Source organism: Plecotus auritus (assembly GCF_963455305.1).
Source record: "Plecotus auritus genome assembly, chromosome: 5".
NCBI lineage: Eukaryota > Metazoa > Chordata > Mammalia > Chiroptera > Vespertilionidae > Plecotus > Plecotus auritus.
In genome coordinates, this window is record NC_137776.1 from 156,548,844 (window position 1) to 156,568,009 (window position 19,166).

At 42.2% G+C, this 19,166-nt stretch overlaps 1 protein-coding gene across 7 annotated transcripts in view; it reads right to left on the minus strand.

Annotated features, from left to right (window-relative positions):
- Positions 1 to 696: 696 nt before the first annotated feature.
- GNE (glucosamine (UDP-N-acetyl)-2-epimerase/N-acetylmannosamine kinase) overlaps positions 697 to 19,166 on the minus strand; it is a 52,192-nt gene continuing 33,722 nt past the window's right edge. For 4 of the 7 annotated variants that reach the window (XM_080671337.1, XM_080671338.1, XM_080671340.1 and 1 more), the window contains 7 exons: positions 16,489 to 16,576; positions 14,982 to 15,192; positions 9,759 to 9,888; positions 9,199 to 9,420; positions 7,180 to 7,362; positions 4,163 to 4,279; positions 697 to 3,346 (listed from right to left, as the gene is read on the minus strand). In XM_080671337.1, the coding sequence (XP_080527463.1) occupies positions 3,111 to 3,346; positions 4,163 to 4,279; positions 7,180 to 7,362; positions 9,199 to 9,420; positions 9,759 to 9,888; positions 14,982 to 15,192; positions 16,489 to 16,576 (1,187 nt within the window). In that variant the 3' untranslated portion in view covers positions 697 to 3,110. The remainder of the gene's footprint in view (positions 3,347 to 4,162; positions 4,280 to 7,179; positions 7,363 to 9,198; positions 9,421 to 9,758; positions 9,889 to 14,981; positions 15,193 to 16,488; positions 16,577 to 19,166) is intronic. The other 3 variants (XM_080671339.1, XM_080671341.1, XM_080671336.1) reach the window with 2 other exon arrangements.

The following is a 19,166-nucleotide window of genomic DNA, read 5'->3' on the forward strand; positions in this document are numbered from 1 at the left end:
CCACTGGTCGCCATCTGTGGGGTGATCAGCGGGGCAATCGGGCCCCCACTCACACCTGTGTTGGCCTGGTGCTGCCCACTCACCTTCTCCACCATCCCGCTGCAGTCCCACTCTCATCGGGGCCCATCAGGACCGGCAGCACCTCCACTGCTGCCTGCTACCAGCACCGTGACACCTGCCATGTTCCGCGCCGCCCCCTGGTGGTCATCACACGTCATAGCAAGCGGTCGAACTCCCGGTCAAACAACCGCCCAAGGGGACAATTTGCATATTAGGCTTTTATTATATAGGATAATGGATTATTATTCGGCCATAAAAAAATGAAATCTTGCCCTTTGCAACAACATGGATGAACCTTGAAGGTATTATGCTAAGTGAAATAAATCAGACTGAGAAGAAAAATACTGTCTGATCTCACATGTGGAATCTAAAAAATAACAAGAAACCAAGCTCATAGGTATAGAGAACAGATTGGTGGTTGCCAGGGGTCGGGGGTAGATAGATGGTGGGTGAAATAGGTGAAGAGAGTCAAAAGTTACAAATTTCCAGTTACAAAGTAATTCATTGGGGATGTAATATACAGTATGGCGACTGTAGTTAATAACTATCACATATTTGTTTTTTTGTTTGTTTGTTTGTTTTTTATTAAAGGATTCATTTCTTCCTTTGGTTTTATTTTTTTTTATTATTTTTTTTAATATATATTTTATTGATTTTCCACAGAGAAGAAGGGAGAGGGATAGAGAGTTAGAAACATCGATGAGAGAGAAACATCGATCAGCTGCCTCTTGCACACCTCCCACTGGGGATGTGCCCGCAACCAAGGTACATGCCCCTGACCGGAATCGAACCTGGGACCCTTCAGGGAGGAAAGACGCTCTATCCACTGAGCCAAACTGGTCTCGGCAACTATCACATATTTGAAAGTTTCTGAGAGTAGATCTTAAAAGTTCTCTTCCCAAGGGAAAAAAAATGCTATAACTCTATATGGTGACAGACTGTGATCATTTCACAATATATTTTTAAAATATTACCTAATAATGCTTTCTATTATCAAAGTTATTTTTCTTTTGGTTAGGAAATCCATATTAGATGACTAAAAGAAGTTACATGACCTTCAGAAAGTAAGCAATGCAAAAATGTAAATCTCTTCTGGGAAGGCAAGTGTTTTTTAAGTAGTGAGTTAACTTAAGAACAAAACAATAAAAGTGCTAGGATTTCCACAAGGACGTGTATTTATTTTTTCTTTAGAATTTGGCTCAGTAACAAATATTTACATTAAAATAAATTAAGATATGATTATTAACCATATGTAATAATTACGTTGGAATATATTAGTCTCCCCATGAATTTAATAAAAACTAAGATTTGGTTTTAGATTCAGTACCATCCTTCATATATTTAGGTAGCAATGCAATTGTCTGATGTATAGAGTGGTTACATATTTCACGAAGGAACAACTGATGCCTGTTTACGGTACACCATCTTACCCCAGACACTGATGGCTGAGCAGACTACTTCCCTCCCAGGAATCATTGGGAATGTTTCAACAATAACCAAGACCTGGACTATTTCAGGGCTGGTAGAGTTCTAAGAATTAATCAATCTACTTTTTTTCTTTGACATTAATCCACTAGGAAGGAGGACAAATGTAACATGGATTACTTCACTTTATTTTATATTGCTAATACTGAAACAATATATTATAGAAACCTTGCAGTTCTCCTAAAGTAATAAAACAATCTGAAAAACATGTATATGCTTTTCTAGCTCATCTAAAAGTACCCATGAAACCTATCACTAGTCCAAATACTGTGCTCCTAAAATGTACACAGCACAGGAATATTTGATTCAATTCACTGCTTACACATAATGCCACGAATAAATCAAGTTACTACTACTGAGATATTCTTATTAAATAAAGCTTTTGATAGCCTGCAGTGAATTAGAATATATTCACATTTTGAAAGCTTTTTGATAGAGGTTATATAGCTTAGCAGAAAAAGCACAGGGGATCTGGGATCAAACCCTGTCTCTTAAGACTCACTAGCCACATAGTTTTAGGTATGTTTAAACATTAAGACAATTTGAGGTTCTATTAAAATGGGAATTAAAACACCTATGTCACAGGCTGCAAGAATTTAGAATAATGTATTTGAGGCACACCTAGTTCAGAGCCTGGCATACAGTAGGCACTTAATAAGTGGTGGCTATTAGTTTTTCTTCCAGGATGTAATTGACAGCAAGAACCGTGGCCTCTGTATCGTGAAAGCATGGAATCTTATTTAGCCGGAATCCAGATTCACAGATGTGGGCTCTAGGTCTGACGCAAACACTGCCATGATAAGACACTCCAGGGCCATATTCAATGTAGTATGAAAGGCTACTGAAGGGAGAGGTGTCTGCTTGTCAGTAGCAACAATCCTTTAGAGATGGTTAATCTCCTTCAGAGACTGTAAGAGTCCTAGTGGTTTCTCAGCTGTCCTTAAGAAGACAAGGTCACTAAGGCCACTGTAATTTAGATCCCTGGGTCTAAGCTGCTCAAGGTTCTGTGAGAGTAGTAACAAATAATTTTTGGGGGTGACAAATATGTCCAGTATCATGATTGTGGTAATGGTTTCACAAGTGCATACATATACTGAAGCTTATCAAACTGGGCACTTTAAAAACACCTCAATAAAACTTTTTTTAAAAAGTTCACTTAAGCCTTTCATAGTAAGATTTCTTTCTGTGCTGACTAGATCCCTTTCAATCATCTAAGTTTAGGGAGGAAGGATTAATAATCCAAACTCTAGTATCAAAGTCACATTCCCAAGCAAGACCTGCCAGTCTGAGGGGTACATCTAGAGGTCTAAGGCTATTGTAGCTCCTTTTGACACAGAAAACTGTGAGTGATATTTGTAGGGTGTGAGCTGAAATGACCCCAGGAAGAGCAGCATCTACAAAAATGGGGGTTGGGAACGGTGACTTTGGAAGAGGAGACTACAAGCGCAAACTTCTCTGCAAAGTCACCTGCCAAATACCAAATTTAAATCTCAGATTTGCTTTTTAAGAAATGCACATCTAAAAGACAACCTGAGAGTCTCTGTCAGTGACCACTCCTGGGAAGCCTAGTAGACCCTGCGTGTTGTGTAGTCCAGAACCATGCTGGCGGCACCGAGCAGGGCAGGATCCACCAAATCCGAAACCACCACGTCCACATCCTGAACCGAGGACAAGGCTTGCTGGCGGATGACGTCCTTGACAGTGTGGATATAGTGACTGGCTAGGACTCCAGAGAGGATCACAAGGGAAGGATTCACAGTGTGGAGGATGTTCACAACCCCAAGACCCAAAGCCGTTCCAGCTACAGAAAAATAAAAAAATAAGTTTCAGGAAGAGAACTAAATTAAAAATGCCCAAGAGGAAGATGGAAAAGAGCCAGCAGCCAGGAACATCCACACTATATAACAAAAAGTACCTGAAGCGTACTTTTAAAGCTATTCATGACTTCTTTTTTTTAATGTCAGAGAGAGGAAGGGAGAGGTAGAGAGAGATAGAAACATCAATGATGAGAGAGAATTATTGGTCAGCTGCCTCCTGCACTCCCCGCCCCCCCCCCCCCCCCACACACACACACACTGGTGTTTGAGCCCACACCCCAGGCATGTGCCCTGAACAGGAATCGAACCAAGACCTCCTGGTTCATGGGTCGATGCTCAACCACTGAGCCATACTGGCCAAGCTCATGATTTATTCTGAGAAAATAATCATGGGATACTTTGGAAAAAAGCTGGGTATAAAATGGTATATGTACTGTACTTTATGGTCTCAACTATTAAAAAAATAGAAATACTGGTAGGAAATGTTAATAGTTGATATCTCTGAAACAGTAAAACTGAAAGTGACACTTTTCCTTACTTGTATTTCTCTAAATTTCCTATAACATGAACAAGTTGTTTCTTCATAGTTGTAAAACTAAACTAAGAAACAAAAAACCCGCTTTAAAAAGACAATGCTGCCAAATAGGTTGAAGTCCCTTTCTCTCTCTCAGTAAACAGGAAAAACACCTCTGAATAAACACTCCAGAGCCCAGTCCTGAGGGAAGGTGAGCCTCTGGGGGAGCCCCAGGTGGTTTCAGGCCCTGTCCCCTTTGGCAGAGCTGCCAGGAGCTGACACTCACCTGTTCTCAAGATGCTCTGGGCTTTCACGTTGCCAAGTTTCGCAGCTTGGATAAGATGAAGTGCACCCACAGCTTCGTCTTTTGGCACTGACATCCCTTCCACCAAGAGTAGGTCTTCTGTTTGAGCAGAGGTGAGGAGAGACAGTCAATAATGAGCTGTGGCAGCCCTGTGAGAGGCCAAGACTACAGCGGTGCCAGTGGGCAGCGAGCCCCCAAGTGAGAAGACAATATTTTCACATTTGTAAAGCTCATCATTCATAAACATCCATAAGCATTCCCCAGAGGCCTCTGCTGCCCTCTCATTGCCCGCTTATACACTGCCCAAAACGTCCCTCACTATAAAATCCTCAGTTCTGACCAGAACCACCTCCTCCCCCTCTAGCATTCCCACGTCTCACTTCCATATGAAGCAGTCCTTGAAGTGCTGCCCCCCAGCAAATTCATCAGACTCCTCTGCACTCCTCTCCCTCCTTATCCAACCCAGATGCAATGTGGTGTAACTGGCCAGGGCCCCGCTTTCCATGGCAGGAAGGTGCAGCACCTAAGAAATAGCACAGACCTGGTTCAGCTGCCAGCTCTGTCATTCTGAGCTGCACAACCCTGTCCACTTCATGTTACCTCCATATGTTTCTCTTTTCTGTGAGACTGGGTAATATAATAATACCTATCCTAGCAGGATTACTGTAGGGATTAAATGACATAATGGACCATAAGGTATTTTTAGTTAAAAGGGCGCCAGACTAAATGCTAAATCAACAGTAGGTATTTCTGTTATCTATAGTCCTTGTTTTTCTGCCAGTCACCAACTCAGATCATCCTGCCTCCTTCTCTATTACACATGGGCTCTGATGAGAGAAAAGCTAAACCATGCAGACTGCTTACTAAAGATCACCTGGTGGTCTCCTATCTCCTGGAGGCCCTCATAGCTCCTCTTCGAAGGCTTCACCTCCTCAGATCTTCTTTCCCTGCCCACCCCTTACTCTCACCTGTCCAAGACATTTCCATATTTCTGACCTCTTGGATAAATAAAGGACAGGCAGGAATTCCTTTACTTTTCAGCCCCCAACTATAAGCAGGTTGTACACGCACACCTTCATTCCTTCGTTCCCTCTCTTTGGGTCCTCTGCCAGGCTTTGCACTCATCTCTTCCCCCCTCTTCAAGGGCCTTTCTGTAGGGACCATCCTTTCTCCCCTGCATTCCCAACTGTTACTTCCATTCCCTTTCTCGTGCTAACAGATTCCACTTCTTCCCTCTTCCTCGGTGTAGTTACGCTTCTGCCTCCACTATTTGATTGAACTTCAAGATAGGCATTTGCCCCCCGGGGGAAGAGGTGGCAGAAATTGATTCTTAAGGGCAAAGAATCTTTTTATACAGAGAGAACATAAACAAAGAACATATCTGTGGTATTACAGTTTCATGGGGTGAGATGACTAGGAAAAACATCTAGGCAGGTTCCTTGTCAGGGGTGATAAAAACAAGGTTGAAAAAAATATTTCAGGGCTTCAAGCAATGTCCTCATGACCAAAACCAAAGAACGTTCCTGATTTTTTCTTACTCATGAGCAGCATTTGACACTACAGACTACAACCACCCTGAAACACTTCCCCTTTTGGCTTCTGTGACTTGACCCTTTCCTGGTTTTCCGCCTACTCGCAATGCCGTTTTGCAGGATTCCATTCTTGACTCTTGCATCATTCAGTTCCCGTTCAGAGGTTTAACTATCACTTCCATGCCGATTCCCAAATCCCTACCTCTAGTCTAGTCCTTTCTCTTGAGCATCAGGCCCCTGTAGCTGGCTGCCTCCTATGCATTTCCACCTGCATATGGATATCCCACTGGTACACAACCATTACCTTCCTTCAAAACCTGTTCTTTGTCTTATATCCACAACCCCATCTTGTCCAACCAGAAAACTGGAAGTCACTCTATAGAAGTGCCCCTTTAAAGCTATCCTCTATTCAGCTCCCATTTTCCTCCCAGGAAACAAAACTTTACAATTCAGTGAAGAATCTAAAATTCAGATCTGACTGTATCTTTTCCCTAAAATTTTTCAGTGGCTTCTCCATTAGCTGCTAGTTCTGGCTTACCTCTTACTACATGATACTCTGCCTTTATGCACCAACACCACTGTTTCCCAAGCTTGGAAATGTTCCCGTGCCCATTCAAACTCGCATCCCTAGTGCTATTTACCCTCTGACTCTCGACCTCTCAGTACAGCACCCTAACACTCTCTTCACTGTATGGAGAAGGTGGGAGGGAACACTGGTGTCTTTATATGCATCTACATTTCTTGGCCATCATTCTCTCTGCACCTGAGACACTATAATATAATATTAAATCCCTCGTGCATTAGAATGGAAACCATCTTTTTATAACATCCAGAAACAGCATTAGTTCAAATAGACCTTTTAGAATTCAAAAACTAAAATATGTTCCTCCATTTAATTCTTCATTAAAATGTGTATTGATATGTATTAAGCCCCTATGTTAGGGGCTGAGAAAACAAAAATGAAAGACAGCCCTAGCTGGTTTGGCTCAGTGGATAGAGCGTTGGCCTGAGGACTGAAGAGTCCCGGGTTCAATTCTGGTCAAGGGCACATGCCAGGGTTGTGGACTCAATCCCCAGTAGGGGGTGTGCAGGAGGCAGCCAATCAATGATTCTCTCTCATCATTGATGTTTCTATTTCTCTCTCCCTCTCCCTTCCTCTCTGAAATCAATATATATATATATATATATATATATATATATATATAATTTTTTTTTAAATGAAAGACATCTTCCCCACTCCCCTGGAGCTCAGGACCCCTGTCCACCTCCACCCCCGCAGAGGAAGAGTGCTGACATGGGTCAGGACTAAGGAGGCTTTGGAGCTTCAGTATGAGAGAGCCCCGCCTGTCTTCTAGGAAGGGAAAAGGGTAAGAGCTCTGGTTTCAGTGTTCAGCCTCTTAGGAATACCTACTCTGAAGTATTTTTCTATCATTCAGCTCTTTAATCCCTCAGAAGAAAGAAACCAACCATCATGTAGCTTTTTTGCTTCCTTCTGTAAGGCCATTCCAGAGGCATATGCTTCAATGCACCCATGGCTTCCACAGGAACAATCAGGCCCATCTAGAGACACAACAAGGTGGCCAAGTTCTGCAGCACAGAAGGAACTTCCATGGATCAATTCATGCTGATGGATGATTCCCCCGCCAATTCCTACAGAGAGACAGCAATCGTTGAGGTGGCTCTTCATTTGAGACAGAATACTGATGCGGCAATGCCTCATCTGTTAAGGGAAGCTTTGGAATGTGAGGTTCTATACAGTGCCTACTTTCCTAGTAGCTGAAACTTACTAAGTACCAAAACTTTATTTGGAATAATTTTTGCAGGTCCTCTGATACCCTGTGTTGCATCTGCTTGACTCACCATGATTTCAACCACAGCTGTAGCGGACAGTTCTGGCAAGCTCAGCCTCACCTTGTGATGACAGACCACTTCAAGTACACACTGTTCACTGTTCTCCCCAAGGCTTCTCCAACACTAAAGGACTCAGTCGACCATGTAGGCACAGTGCCCACAGGCAACCCTCAACCAAGGCAAGACAGGAGCCAGCAGATCCAAGTGGACAATTCTGGACGGTATTCTGCAGGCTTTCGGGGAGGTTCCAGTAGATTTCAGCCCCCACTGCCCTCAAGACAACTTTGATCATATCTCCTCTAGTGACTCTCCTCCTACTCTCTTCCCACTCACTCACTCCTGCTTCTCGGGATCACTGCCAAAATAAAATACCCACACCTAAATCCTTGTCTCAGACCCTGCTTTGGGGGCAGACAATCTTTCTAAGGTATCAAATAACTCCTGCTTTCTTAAACAGAATATGAATATGATTTTGCCTCTTAATACCGTGTCTAAAAATGTTTGATTCAGGAATTATGACTATCAATGACTGTCTTGTTATGGAGTTTAGGAGTTACTGAGGAGTAAAGGCCATTCTGCCTTAGCAGGCTTTGCGTTTTAGTTTTCCCGCCATCTATTACTTCTGGTGGCACCTATTCTTCAACTCCCACCCCTCTCATTTGCAGCTTATTTACTGCTCTGTGCTAGGAAATGATAGCCAGACTTGTGAAACTGTGTTCAAGACTAAGAGAAGAAGTATAAGAGCTTAAAGGGGAGGCAGTATAATGTAAGTTTAAGAGCACCCAAGTGCTGAAGTTGGGCATATCTAGGATCAAATGCTGGCTAGACCATGTATTAGCTGAGGTTTCCTCATTTAAAAAACAAATTGGGACATCAGCAAAAATGGCAGAGTAGGCAACTCCAAAAAAGTGCATCCCTGCACTAAAGCAATGACTAAACTGGCAACTTTTTTGGAACTCTGGAAACTAAAGCAAAAGTTTGCAACAACCAGGGTAATGCTTTATCTGAATATTAGTAAGAGCTTCCTGGCATTTTCTGGTCCCATTAATCCCTCAGCCTCCTCCCCCCGCCGCTCCCCCCCCCACACACACACACTCACACAAGTTGGCAGTGGTCTTGAATAGCAGCCCACGTTCCCAGTACAGATGGCAGTACTAGAGGGAGCTGAACAAACCTTATTCTTAAAGAATTGTGGTGGTTTGTTTTGACCAGCTCAAAGGGCTTGCCTTTATCTCACCTACCTCAGAACTCACCCAGGGCCCAGGGGGCTGCGCAAGGGGCATTTGTCAAAGGCATTTAAAGGCAAAATATACTAGGTCTTTGCTGCTTAGGGAACTGGGTAACGGGTTAAACAATATACTAACCAAACACACTAGGAGGAAAAGCTGGGGAATGAGAAGCTTTGGGGAGTATGGGTTGAAACTTTGGGGAGTAAGGGGTTTGAATAGCTCTGACAAGCTCCTGAGATTTTAGAAGGCTCAGAAATGACCTGAACTGACCATCAGCTCTCCTGTGTGGCTCACTTTCAGGCCCTACTCAAGCAGGCTAAAGCAAGTTGCAAACTGCCTGGCTAAGTGTTAAAGGTGTGCCCCAGCACACACTCTAGCTCCTGAAGCAACCGACCCCTACTCTTACCTGTGCCTGTAATAAATGTCACAAAGTTTTCCAGGCCCTTTCCTTGACCAAATTTCCTTTCCGCCATGGCGGCACAGTTGCCATCATTGTCTACCCACACGGGGAGATGCAAAGTATCAGACAGGGGAGTCCTGAGGTCCACAGAGTTCCATTCTTGGATCAGTTTGGTTGAATGCAGCACAACTCCTTCCCGAGGATTTACACGGCCACCTGTGGAAATACCTGAGCTCCACCACAAACACAAACACAGGCAAAATAACTCTAATTAGCAATCTTAGAAAAGTGTGCTGACTTTCAGGGCTTGGAACACAAATTCACCCAACATATCCTAAGACAAACATTACCAAGGATTGCAAAGAAATGACAAACAGTCCTGAGCTAAATCTATAGTTCCCAGATATACAGTACAAACAAATGCTTTTCCCATAACGCTGGTTGGTGGCCATAGACAGGGCCTGGAGCCATCTATAGACAGGGACTTGATGTTCGGTCATGCAGCAGGACTCAGTAAGTTTTGTATATTAAAATGAACATTTCGAACATGTAATTCACAATCTTACCTACGCCCAAAATTCTGCAGTTAAGTTTTACAGCTTCTGCTGCAGCTTCTACACACATCTGTAAGATTAAATTAATCCTCTCTTCATAGGTTTTAGGATTGAACTGAGTATACTTCTTAACTATTTCACCCTAAAAGAGAAAAAACAACACCTTCTGTCTCACTGGTCTTCACTAAAGAGCATACACAGTGAATTTTTTGTCCTTTTCACAATGTATCAGACACCGCAATAGGACAGTTCTACAGATTTCAATGACTGCTTTAGAAGGGAGCCAGTCTGGCTAGGGCCAGCCCTTGGATACACCAAAGTCGTTTCCTGGGAAGTCAGTCTGGAATATGACTGTTGAAGTAATGACAACTCCAGAGCCAGCCAAATGACACCCTCCTCCCCACCCCCGTCTCTCTTTTTGTTAATTTTTTAAAAATTGATTTCAGAGAGGAAGGGTGAGGGAGAGAGAAATAGAAACATCAATGATGACAGAGAATCATCAATCAGCTGCATCCCGCACGCCACCACCACCCGCCACCCGCCTCCGAGGATCAAGCCTGAAACGCGGGCATGTGCCCTAAGTGGAAATCAAACCATGACCTCCTGGTTCATGGGTCGACACTCAACCACTGAGCCACACCAGCCGGGGTGGGCCCCGCTCTTAAGCATAAAGTCAATGTTGGCTAATCTGAATCTTCATTAAAAGGTCTTATTTTACTTTTTCAGGTTGATAAATTTTCCTTGCTTAAATACTGAGGCAACTAAGAAAATATCCTTAAGTACTTAAGCTTTAATCATCTCCCATAACTGAAGCCAGTAATGGTATGGTACCACGATGTTTAAATTACTGTGTTTTGTGATATGCTTCAATACCATCAGGGATAGTCCCTCCTTATTATTCTTTTTATTTTTTTTTAATTTAATAAATCTTTATTGGTCAGATTATTACAATTGTTCCTCTTTTTTCCCCTCATAGCTCCCCTCCACCCAGTTCCCACCCCACCCTCTGCCCTTACCTCCCTCCCACTATCCTCATCCATAGGTGTACGCTTTTTGTCCAGTCTCTTCCCACACACCCCCACACCCCTTTCCTCGCAAGAATTGTCAGTCCACTCCCTTTCTATGCCCCTGATTCTATTATATTCACCAGTTTATTCTATTCATCAGCTTTTTTATTCACTTGATTTTTAGATTCACTTGTTGATAGACATGTATTTGTTGTTCATAATTTTTATCTTTACCTTTTTCTTCTTCTTCCTCTTCTTAAAGAATACCTTTCAGCATTTCATATAATACCGGTTTGGTGGTGATAAACTCCTTTATCTTTTTCTTATCTGTGAAGCTCTTTATCTGCCCTTCAATTCTGAATGATAGCTTTGCTGGGTAGAGTAATCTTGGTTGTAGGTTCTTGCTATTCATCACTTTGAATGTTTCTTGCCACTCCCGTCTGACCTGCATAGTTTCTGTTGAGAAATCAGCTGACAATCATATGGGTGCTCCCTTGTAGGTAACTATTTTTCCCTTGCTGCTTTTAATATTCTTTGTCTTTTGCTCTTGGCATTTTAATTATGTGTCTTGGTGTGGTCCTCTTTGGATTCCTTTTGTTTGGGGTTCAGTGCACTTCCTGGACTTGTAAGTCTATTTCTTTCACCAGGTGGGGGAGGTTTTCAGTCATTATTTCTTCAAATAGGTTTCAGTATCTTGCTCTCTCTCTCTTCTTCTGGCACCCCCATAATTCGGATGTTGGTATGCTTGAGGTTGTCCCAGAGGCTCCTTAAACTATCTTCAAATTTTTGGATTCTTTTTTCTTTTTGCTTTTCTGGCTGAGTGTTTTTTGCTTCTTTGTATTTCAATTCTTTGACTTGATTCTTGCGGTCCTCTAGTCTGCTGTTGGGTCTCTGTATAATATTTTTTATTTAAGTCAGTGTATGTTTAATTTCTAGTTGTCCTTTTCCATATCCTTGAGGGTCTCGCTAAATTTATCGGCCTTTTCTGGGAAATTCTTGAAAAACCTTATAACCGTGGTTTTGAACTCTATCCAGTCATTTGCTTTCCTCCATTTCTTTCATTTGTGATCTGTTTCTTTGTGTCCGCATTTTCACTGCTTCCCTGAGTTGGTGGAGTGGCTTTGTGTGGTAGGTGTCCAGCCTACCTTTGTGGACTGTGTGCTCAGCCTTGTTGTAGTTAAGTCTTGATTGTTGTTGGTATCACTGGGAGGAACTGACCTCCAGGCCAATTGGCTGTGAGGATCAGCTGTGTCTATGCTGGGAGAACTTCTGTGCTGGAGACACCCTTAAGGGACAAGACTTGCAAAACTGCAAAAGCCTCTGTGCTCAGCTTGGATGGGGCGGAGTTTCAGGGTGGAGCCGACAGCCTTGGCTTCCCGTCAGCCCTGCCCTATGAGGCCCCTGGGTTTCAGTGTCCCTCAGTAATCGCTGCAAGCACCTCTGAGAGAAAGCCGCCCTCGAGTTTCGTCCACTGCCAGGCAGTCCAGTTTCTCCCCGAATGAGTCTGGGTTCCCAGAAACTTGCCCGGAACTGGAGTTCAGCGCAGTCGGGAGCTTCCATCTCCCTCCCGCTTTAGAAAGCCAGCTGCGCACTCAGCCACCCGTGCATTCAGCAGTCAGTCCTCTCTGCGCGCGCACACGCGCGCCTTCTGACCTCTGTCTTCTGCAGCTCCCGAGTCTTGGTGTGCTTTCTCTTTTCCTGATAGTCCAGATTCCCCTCGAATGAATCTGGTTTCCCAGAGTCTCACCCGGGACTGGAGTTCAGTGCAGTCGGGAGCTTTTTTCCCCCTCCTGCTTTAGAAAGCCAGCCGCGCACTCAGCCGCCCATGCACACAGCCGCCCGTCCTCTCTGCGTGCAAGTCCCCGTACCTCAGCCTTTTGCAGCTCCTCTGAGTCTCAATGTGCTTTCCTCTTTTCTTCTAGTTGTAGAATTTCCACTCAGCCAGATTTCCTGTGGTTCTGAATGGTGTCCTTTTGTCTTTTAGTTGTAGTTTTGATATTGTTGTGCGAGGCAGTAGTTTAGGTGTTTACCTATGCCGCCATCTTGGTTTCTCCTCCCTCCTTATTATTCTTGTTTTTAATTTTTCTTTGTTCTCACTTGGGCATTATTTTAAGTAAATTTAAGAATAATGATGTTAAACTTTTAAAAATTTCATTTAGCTCTAGCCAGTTTGGCATAGCAGATAGAGCATCGGCCTGTGGACTGAAGGGTCCCAGGTTCAATTCTGGTCAAGGGCATATGCCTGGGTTGCAGGTTTGATCCCCAGTGGGGGGTGTGCAGGAGGCAGCTGATCAATGATTCTCTCTCATCATTGATGTTTCAATCTCTCTCTCCCCCTCCCTTCCTTTCTGAAATCAATAAAAAATATTTTTAAAACTAACTAAATATTTAAAACTAACTAAATAAAATCCTATGTAGTAAGAGAGGAATATGCTAATTATCCCTTATGCCACGAGGCGTAACGACCGACTATGTAACGACCGGATCATGGATCTACAGCAGGGTGGAGCAATGAACTACAAGTGGGCGGCAGAGAGCTATAGGAGGGGGAAGGGCAGCAAGCTATGAGGAGGGTGGAGTGGGGAGGGGGGGAGCTACAGGAGGGTGGCAGAGAGCTACTGGCGCATGGATTCGTGCGCAGGGCTACTAGTAAACATATAATGGAAAAAAAAATTTTTTTAAATATTTTATTGATTTTTTTTACAGAGAGGAAGGGAGAGGGATAGAGAGTCAGAAACATCAATGAGAGAGAAACATCAATCAGCTGCCTCCTGCACATCCCCCACTGGGGATGTGCCTGTTACCAAGGTACATGCCCTTGACCGGAATCGAACCTGGGACCCTTCAGTCCGCAGGCCGACGCCCTATCCACTGAGCCAACCAGTTAGGGCTAATTTCCTTTCAATGTGCATGAATTCGTGCACCAGGCCACTAGTGATTGCCATAAAACCTAAGTTGTGATTCTCAACCTTCACTGTGCATCAGAATCACCTGGGCAGCTTTCAACAAATATTGATGCCTGGCCTCCACCTCCAGAGATTCCAATTTAATTATTCTTGGGGGAGGGGGGGTTTAGGTATTTGTATATTTTTTAAAGGTTCCAGGTAATGTTATTGTGCAATCAGGGTTGAGAAACACTCACTCACCTAAAGGAGAACTAAAATCTTTGCCTTCAATTTCATATAAGTAGAAAGTTATTAATATTTATATATTTATCATATCTGGCCATTTTACTCAATTGTCTTATTAATTATGTAAGGCTGTTTATTCACATTGCCTATAAATAATATTTGTTTTATCCTGTCCACATTCTCCATTTCTGCAGTTTGTTCCATGTTTTATTCCCTTCATAATTTCCAGAATTATGTTCAGTAATGTTATAGAAAACATCCTTCTTTTCCTCTTGATTGCAGTAATAATGCCTCTAGAATTTCACCATGACAAAGGGTATTGGCCACTGATGTAGAATATATTATATTCATGTTAAGAAAATATTCTCTTATTAGAACTTTGTAAAGAGTATTAATAAAAGAGGCCTTTGGCTTCTTTTGAGAAATCATATTTTGTTTTTCTCTACTGACCTAAACAACTTTGTGTTTAAAATCTTTGCTATTTCCAAATAAAAAAAGAAAAAAAAATCTTTGTTATTTCTAATAAACTCCTGAAACTTTATGTAACAACAATATTTCAAATAAATATTTTTCTGGTAGGTTTATTCTTCCTTGTTAAATCATCAGAGATTATTTTAACACAGACAATTTGGTGTTTTTATGAAGGCTCTCTCAACCTCTGTCAACACTGTGGTGATGGTTTGGTTAAGGGAGTGAAGGTATGCTGTACTCAACCAAAATCATATTCTAGAGGAGATACCATTCCCATCACATTTACAGACACCCTCCTTAGGTAAGTAGTCAGCATACTCCATAATCTAAGCTATTAACCAAATACAGAATTTCAGGTCTCCTGGGTGGCCAAAGCCCTGTCTGGGGCTGAAGTGGTCTCCCATTGTCAACTTAAGTCTCCTAACTTGGCTTCCCCAAGAATTTTACTTCTTTGAATGTTAATGATTAGTAAAATGACAAATACTGTAATGGATCCAAAAAGTCAATACTGTGGGCAAATGATTACAAGCTTTCATGTATACTTCTAGTCTTACCTTCTGACCATGCTTTTTAAAAATCAATTACTCATATGAGATATAAAGTTAAGACCTTAGGAGTTCTTTTACCTTCATGCTGACTATTGCAACTCGGAGATTTGTCCCGCCGAGATCAACAGCCAAGGCACTCAGAGTTTCAAGAATATGGTCAATGTCTTGAGAGATATTGTCCTTCACAGGAGGGAAGCAGAATTTCTTCTGTAGTGGCTCTTGAAGATCGATAGATTTGAGAAACTTCAAAATCCTTGGAACAGCATTTCCATCCCCATATATCTTTGAGCTGCAATATCCAAAAAGTCCAATTAAATGCTTCTCTCAGACATGCTAAACTATATTGAAGACATATTAATGGAATCTCAGACTTGAGGTAATAAAATTGGTACTTTTTCCTTTGAAAATAACAACATATGGATCTCTTTAGCAACACAGTAAGTAAGCACATGTCACCAATGCAATGTTGAATTCCATTGTTGACTGAAATACAACTATTTCCAGCCTGAGGTACCATTAAAAAATACCTATATTATCAAAGAAAAATTAGTTTTGTTAAGCCAATATCAGAATATAACAGTTTGTGACAATGAATTTTTTAGTTTTCAGTTTTTATCTTTACTTTCGTGGGAAAAGTTATTTTCAGGAAAAAACATTCAAATACATGGGACAACTCATTAATTTAAAATAGAAAGGAGGGCAATCTAAATTAAAATGCTGAACCAGACTTTTTTTTTTTAACTTGTACCTTCAGGGTGAGCTAGATTTTTTATTTTTTTTTTACTTTTTAAAAAATATATATTTTTATTGATTTCAGAGAGGAAGGGAGAGGGAGAGAGAAATAGAAACATCAATGATGAGAGAAAATCATTGACTGGCTGCCTCCTGCACACCCACTACTGGGGATTGAGCCCGCAACCCACGCATGTGTCCTTGACCAGAATTGAACCTGGGATCCTTCAGTCCACAGGCTGATGCTCTATCCACTGAGCCAAAGCAGCTAGGGCAGAACTAGATTATTTTTATTTTAAATATGTTTTTATTGATTTTTAGGAAGAGAGGAAGGGAAATAGAAACATCTACGATAGAGGAACATCATTGATTGGCTGCCTCATGCATGCCCCCTACTGGGGATCAAAACCCAGCATGTGTCCTGACCTGGAATAGAACGGAATCGAACCAACGACCTCTTGATTGACACTCAACTACTGAGCCACACTGGACAGGCTAAACTACACTATTTTAGAAGAAAATCAGTTATATTGCTATATAATACTTATGGAAATTCAAAGTAAGCTAAAGAAGTATTTCCTAGCTGTGTTAACTGAGACAAATAAAAAAAATTATTCTCCATCAGAATCCTTGGTACAGTAATGGGGGTATATATTAGCAAGCTCTGTCTCATCACCAGCTAGGGATCCGAGGGATGGAGAATGAGAGCTCTGGATGATTAAACAGTGACCACAAAATAAATAAATAAATAAATAAATAAATAAAAATAAATAAACAGTGACCACAGCTTGGAAATGGTGACTAAGGCATCTCCTCTTTTAAATCACTTTTAAAAAAGAGGGTATGTACTCACCAAGGGTACTGTTTACCAAACTGAAGGTGCAGTGCTTGCAATATTTTGTCTTGGGTATCAGCATCCCGGACATGAAGAACATTCTCCCCTAGGAAAATCCAGTGACACAGTACAATGATTCAGAAGCAGGAATAGTCAAAGAATAAAGAAATTAGCAGTATGTTATCCTCATAATTATCCCTGAAACCCAGAGGTCTCAAATAAGTCTTCTTCTTTTAGAAAGACATCAACTTTTCTACTGTTTATCTTTTAAAGCTCTCTCAGCAAAAGTATACATATATCAAATACTTAAGGGCACTAGCGTCCTTCATTCCCAAATAAAATAAATCAAATTTTTGTATGTTTCTTGAAATAAATAAGGTAGATTGATCTAGAATCCACAAGTCATTTATCTAGTCATCTAGCATGTCCACTCTTTCAGTCTGCCCTCCCTCCTATCTACTTAGCCAGTTGTTCAATCAGCTGGTCAGGACAAGTTGGTCAGTTAGTCAGTTAGCCATCAGCTGTTCATGCAGTCACCTTCTCTCCATGTAGTTTCTGACCAACATGAAGGAGTAAATATAGTGAAAATGCCATGTTTTTCAATAAACTTGGCTAAAGAGAGAAGAGCAGAAGGGTGGTGGCTGGAGAGAGGTATGGAGTCAAGGAAGCGATATTTTTATTGTTTTGTTTTAAAATATTCGAGGCTTAGACATGTTTAGATGATGAGGAAGCTAAAGATACATGAAAGAGAAAAGGATAACTGGTAAGTCCTTGAGAAGGCAGGAGGGGTGATTTAGAACACACAAGGCTAGCAGTGGACAGGCAAGAGAAACCCCACACCCCACATCATCCAGTATAAAGAAGGGAAGGATGGATGGGCCTATGGGGTTTTTTTGTTTGTTTTTAATATATTTTATTGATTTTTTTATAGAGAGGAAGGGAGAGGGATAGAGAGTTAGAAACATCAATGAGAGAGAAACATCAATCAGCTGCCTCCTGCACATTCTCTACTGGGGATGTGTCCGCAACCAAGGTACATGCCCTTGACCGGAATCAAACCTGGGACCCTTGAGTCCGCAGGCTGACACTCTATCCACTGAGCCAAACCGGTTAGGGCAGTGGTCGGCAAACTGCGGCTCGCAAGCCGCGGTTTGCTGCTCTGTTGACTAATGAGTTTCCCGACCACTGGGATAGGGGCTTAATCACAAGGAACAACAACAGCTTGTAATTATTGGAATCGAGAGTCTAGGTCAGTGGTCAGCAAACTCATTAGTCAACAGAGCGGCAAACCGCGACTCGCGAGCCGCATGTGGCTCGCGAGCCGCAATTTGCTGACCACTGGGTTAGGGCAAGGGCCTGTGGTTTTTGTTATTGTTAATCCTCACCTGAGGATATTTTTCCATTGATTTTTAGGGAGAGTGGAGGAGAGAGGGTAAGACCGAGAGAAACACTGATGTGAGAGAAACACATCAATTGGTTGCCTCCCAGAGCCTCGGCCAGGGAGGAGCCTGCAACCAAGGTACGTGCCCTTGACCAGAATCGAACCCTGGACCCCTTTGGTCCACAGGTCGATGCTCTATCCACTGAGCCAAAATGGCTAGGGCTGGGCCTGTGTTTATAAAGTGTGGTGGCAGAAAGTACAGAGACTGCTTCTGACATAAGACTATGTTGCTCAAACCAATATTAAATTTTCTGTTCACATCTTATTTGAACCTTCAGCAGCATTCAACACCATTTTCTGGAAACCCTTTTTTTTCTGGGCTTCAATTACACCCCACTCTTGGTACCTCGACCTCACTGGCAGTTCCTTTTCAGTCTTCCTTGATGTGCTTTCCCTTCCTCACCAGAACACTAAATGCTGAAGAGCTCTAGAGTTGATCCTGGGCTCCACTCTCCTCCCTATTTATATGTTCTCCCTGGGTAATCCCATTGGTTTTAAATACTATCTCAAGTAGAGTGTGCCATTATCCTCCATATCCTTTCCCTGTACTAGCAATACAATCTTTATCTGGGCATCTGATCATCCAGCTAAAGAGGATATTCTTCAGCCTCCTTGCAAATAGATGTGGCCATGTGACTACATTCTGATAGGATGAGTGAAAAAATATTTGCAACTTCCAGGTTGTGCTTTTAAAGGTAAGGACATCTTCCCCTTTTCCCTTTCCCCTTTCCCAATAGCTAAAATGTGAACTTGACAGTTAGATAGGTGGTGGCTAAGTCTCTGCCATACCAGTAAGAAATAAACAAAAATCTGACTTATTTAAGGCACTATTGTTTTGGGTCTCCCTGATTCAGCAGCTGACCTGTTATCCTAACTAAATACCATCCCGTATGCCAATCACTCTCAAATTTATATCTTCAACTCCAACTCTCCCTGGAATTATCTAGCTGCTTACAGGCCATGTCCACTTGGGCTTCTCAAACTTAACATGGCCATTAGAGAAGTCTCAATTCCACCCCTCCCAAATCTGCTCCTCCCTCAGTGTCCCCGTATCAGGAAGAGTACCCTCATCCAAAAACCTAAGAGTTATTGTTGATTCCTTTCTTCCTTTCACTGCTCATATCCAAGCATCAGCAAGTACTATAGCAAACCCCAAATCTAACTTTTCTCCATCACTAATACCACATAGTCTAAGCCACTATCATCTCGAATATGAACTGAAAACCTCTTAACTGGTCTCCCTGCTTCCACTCCT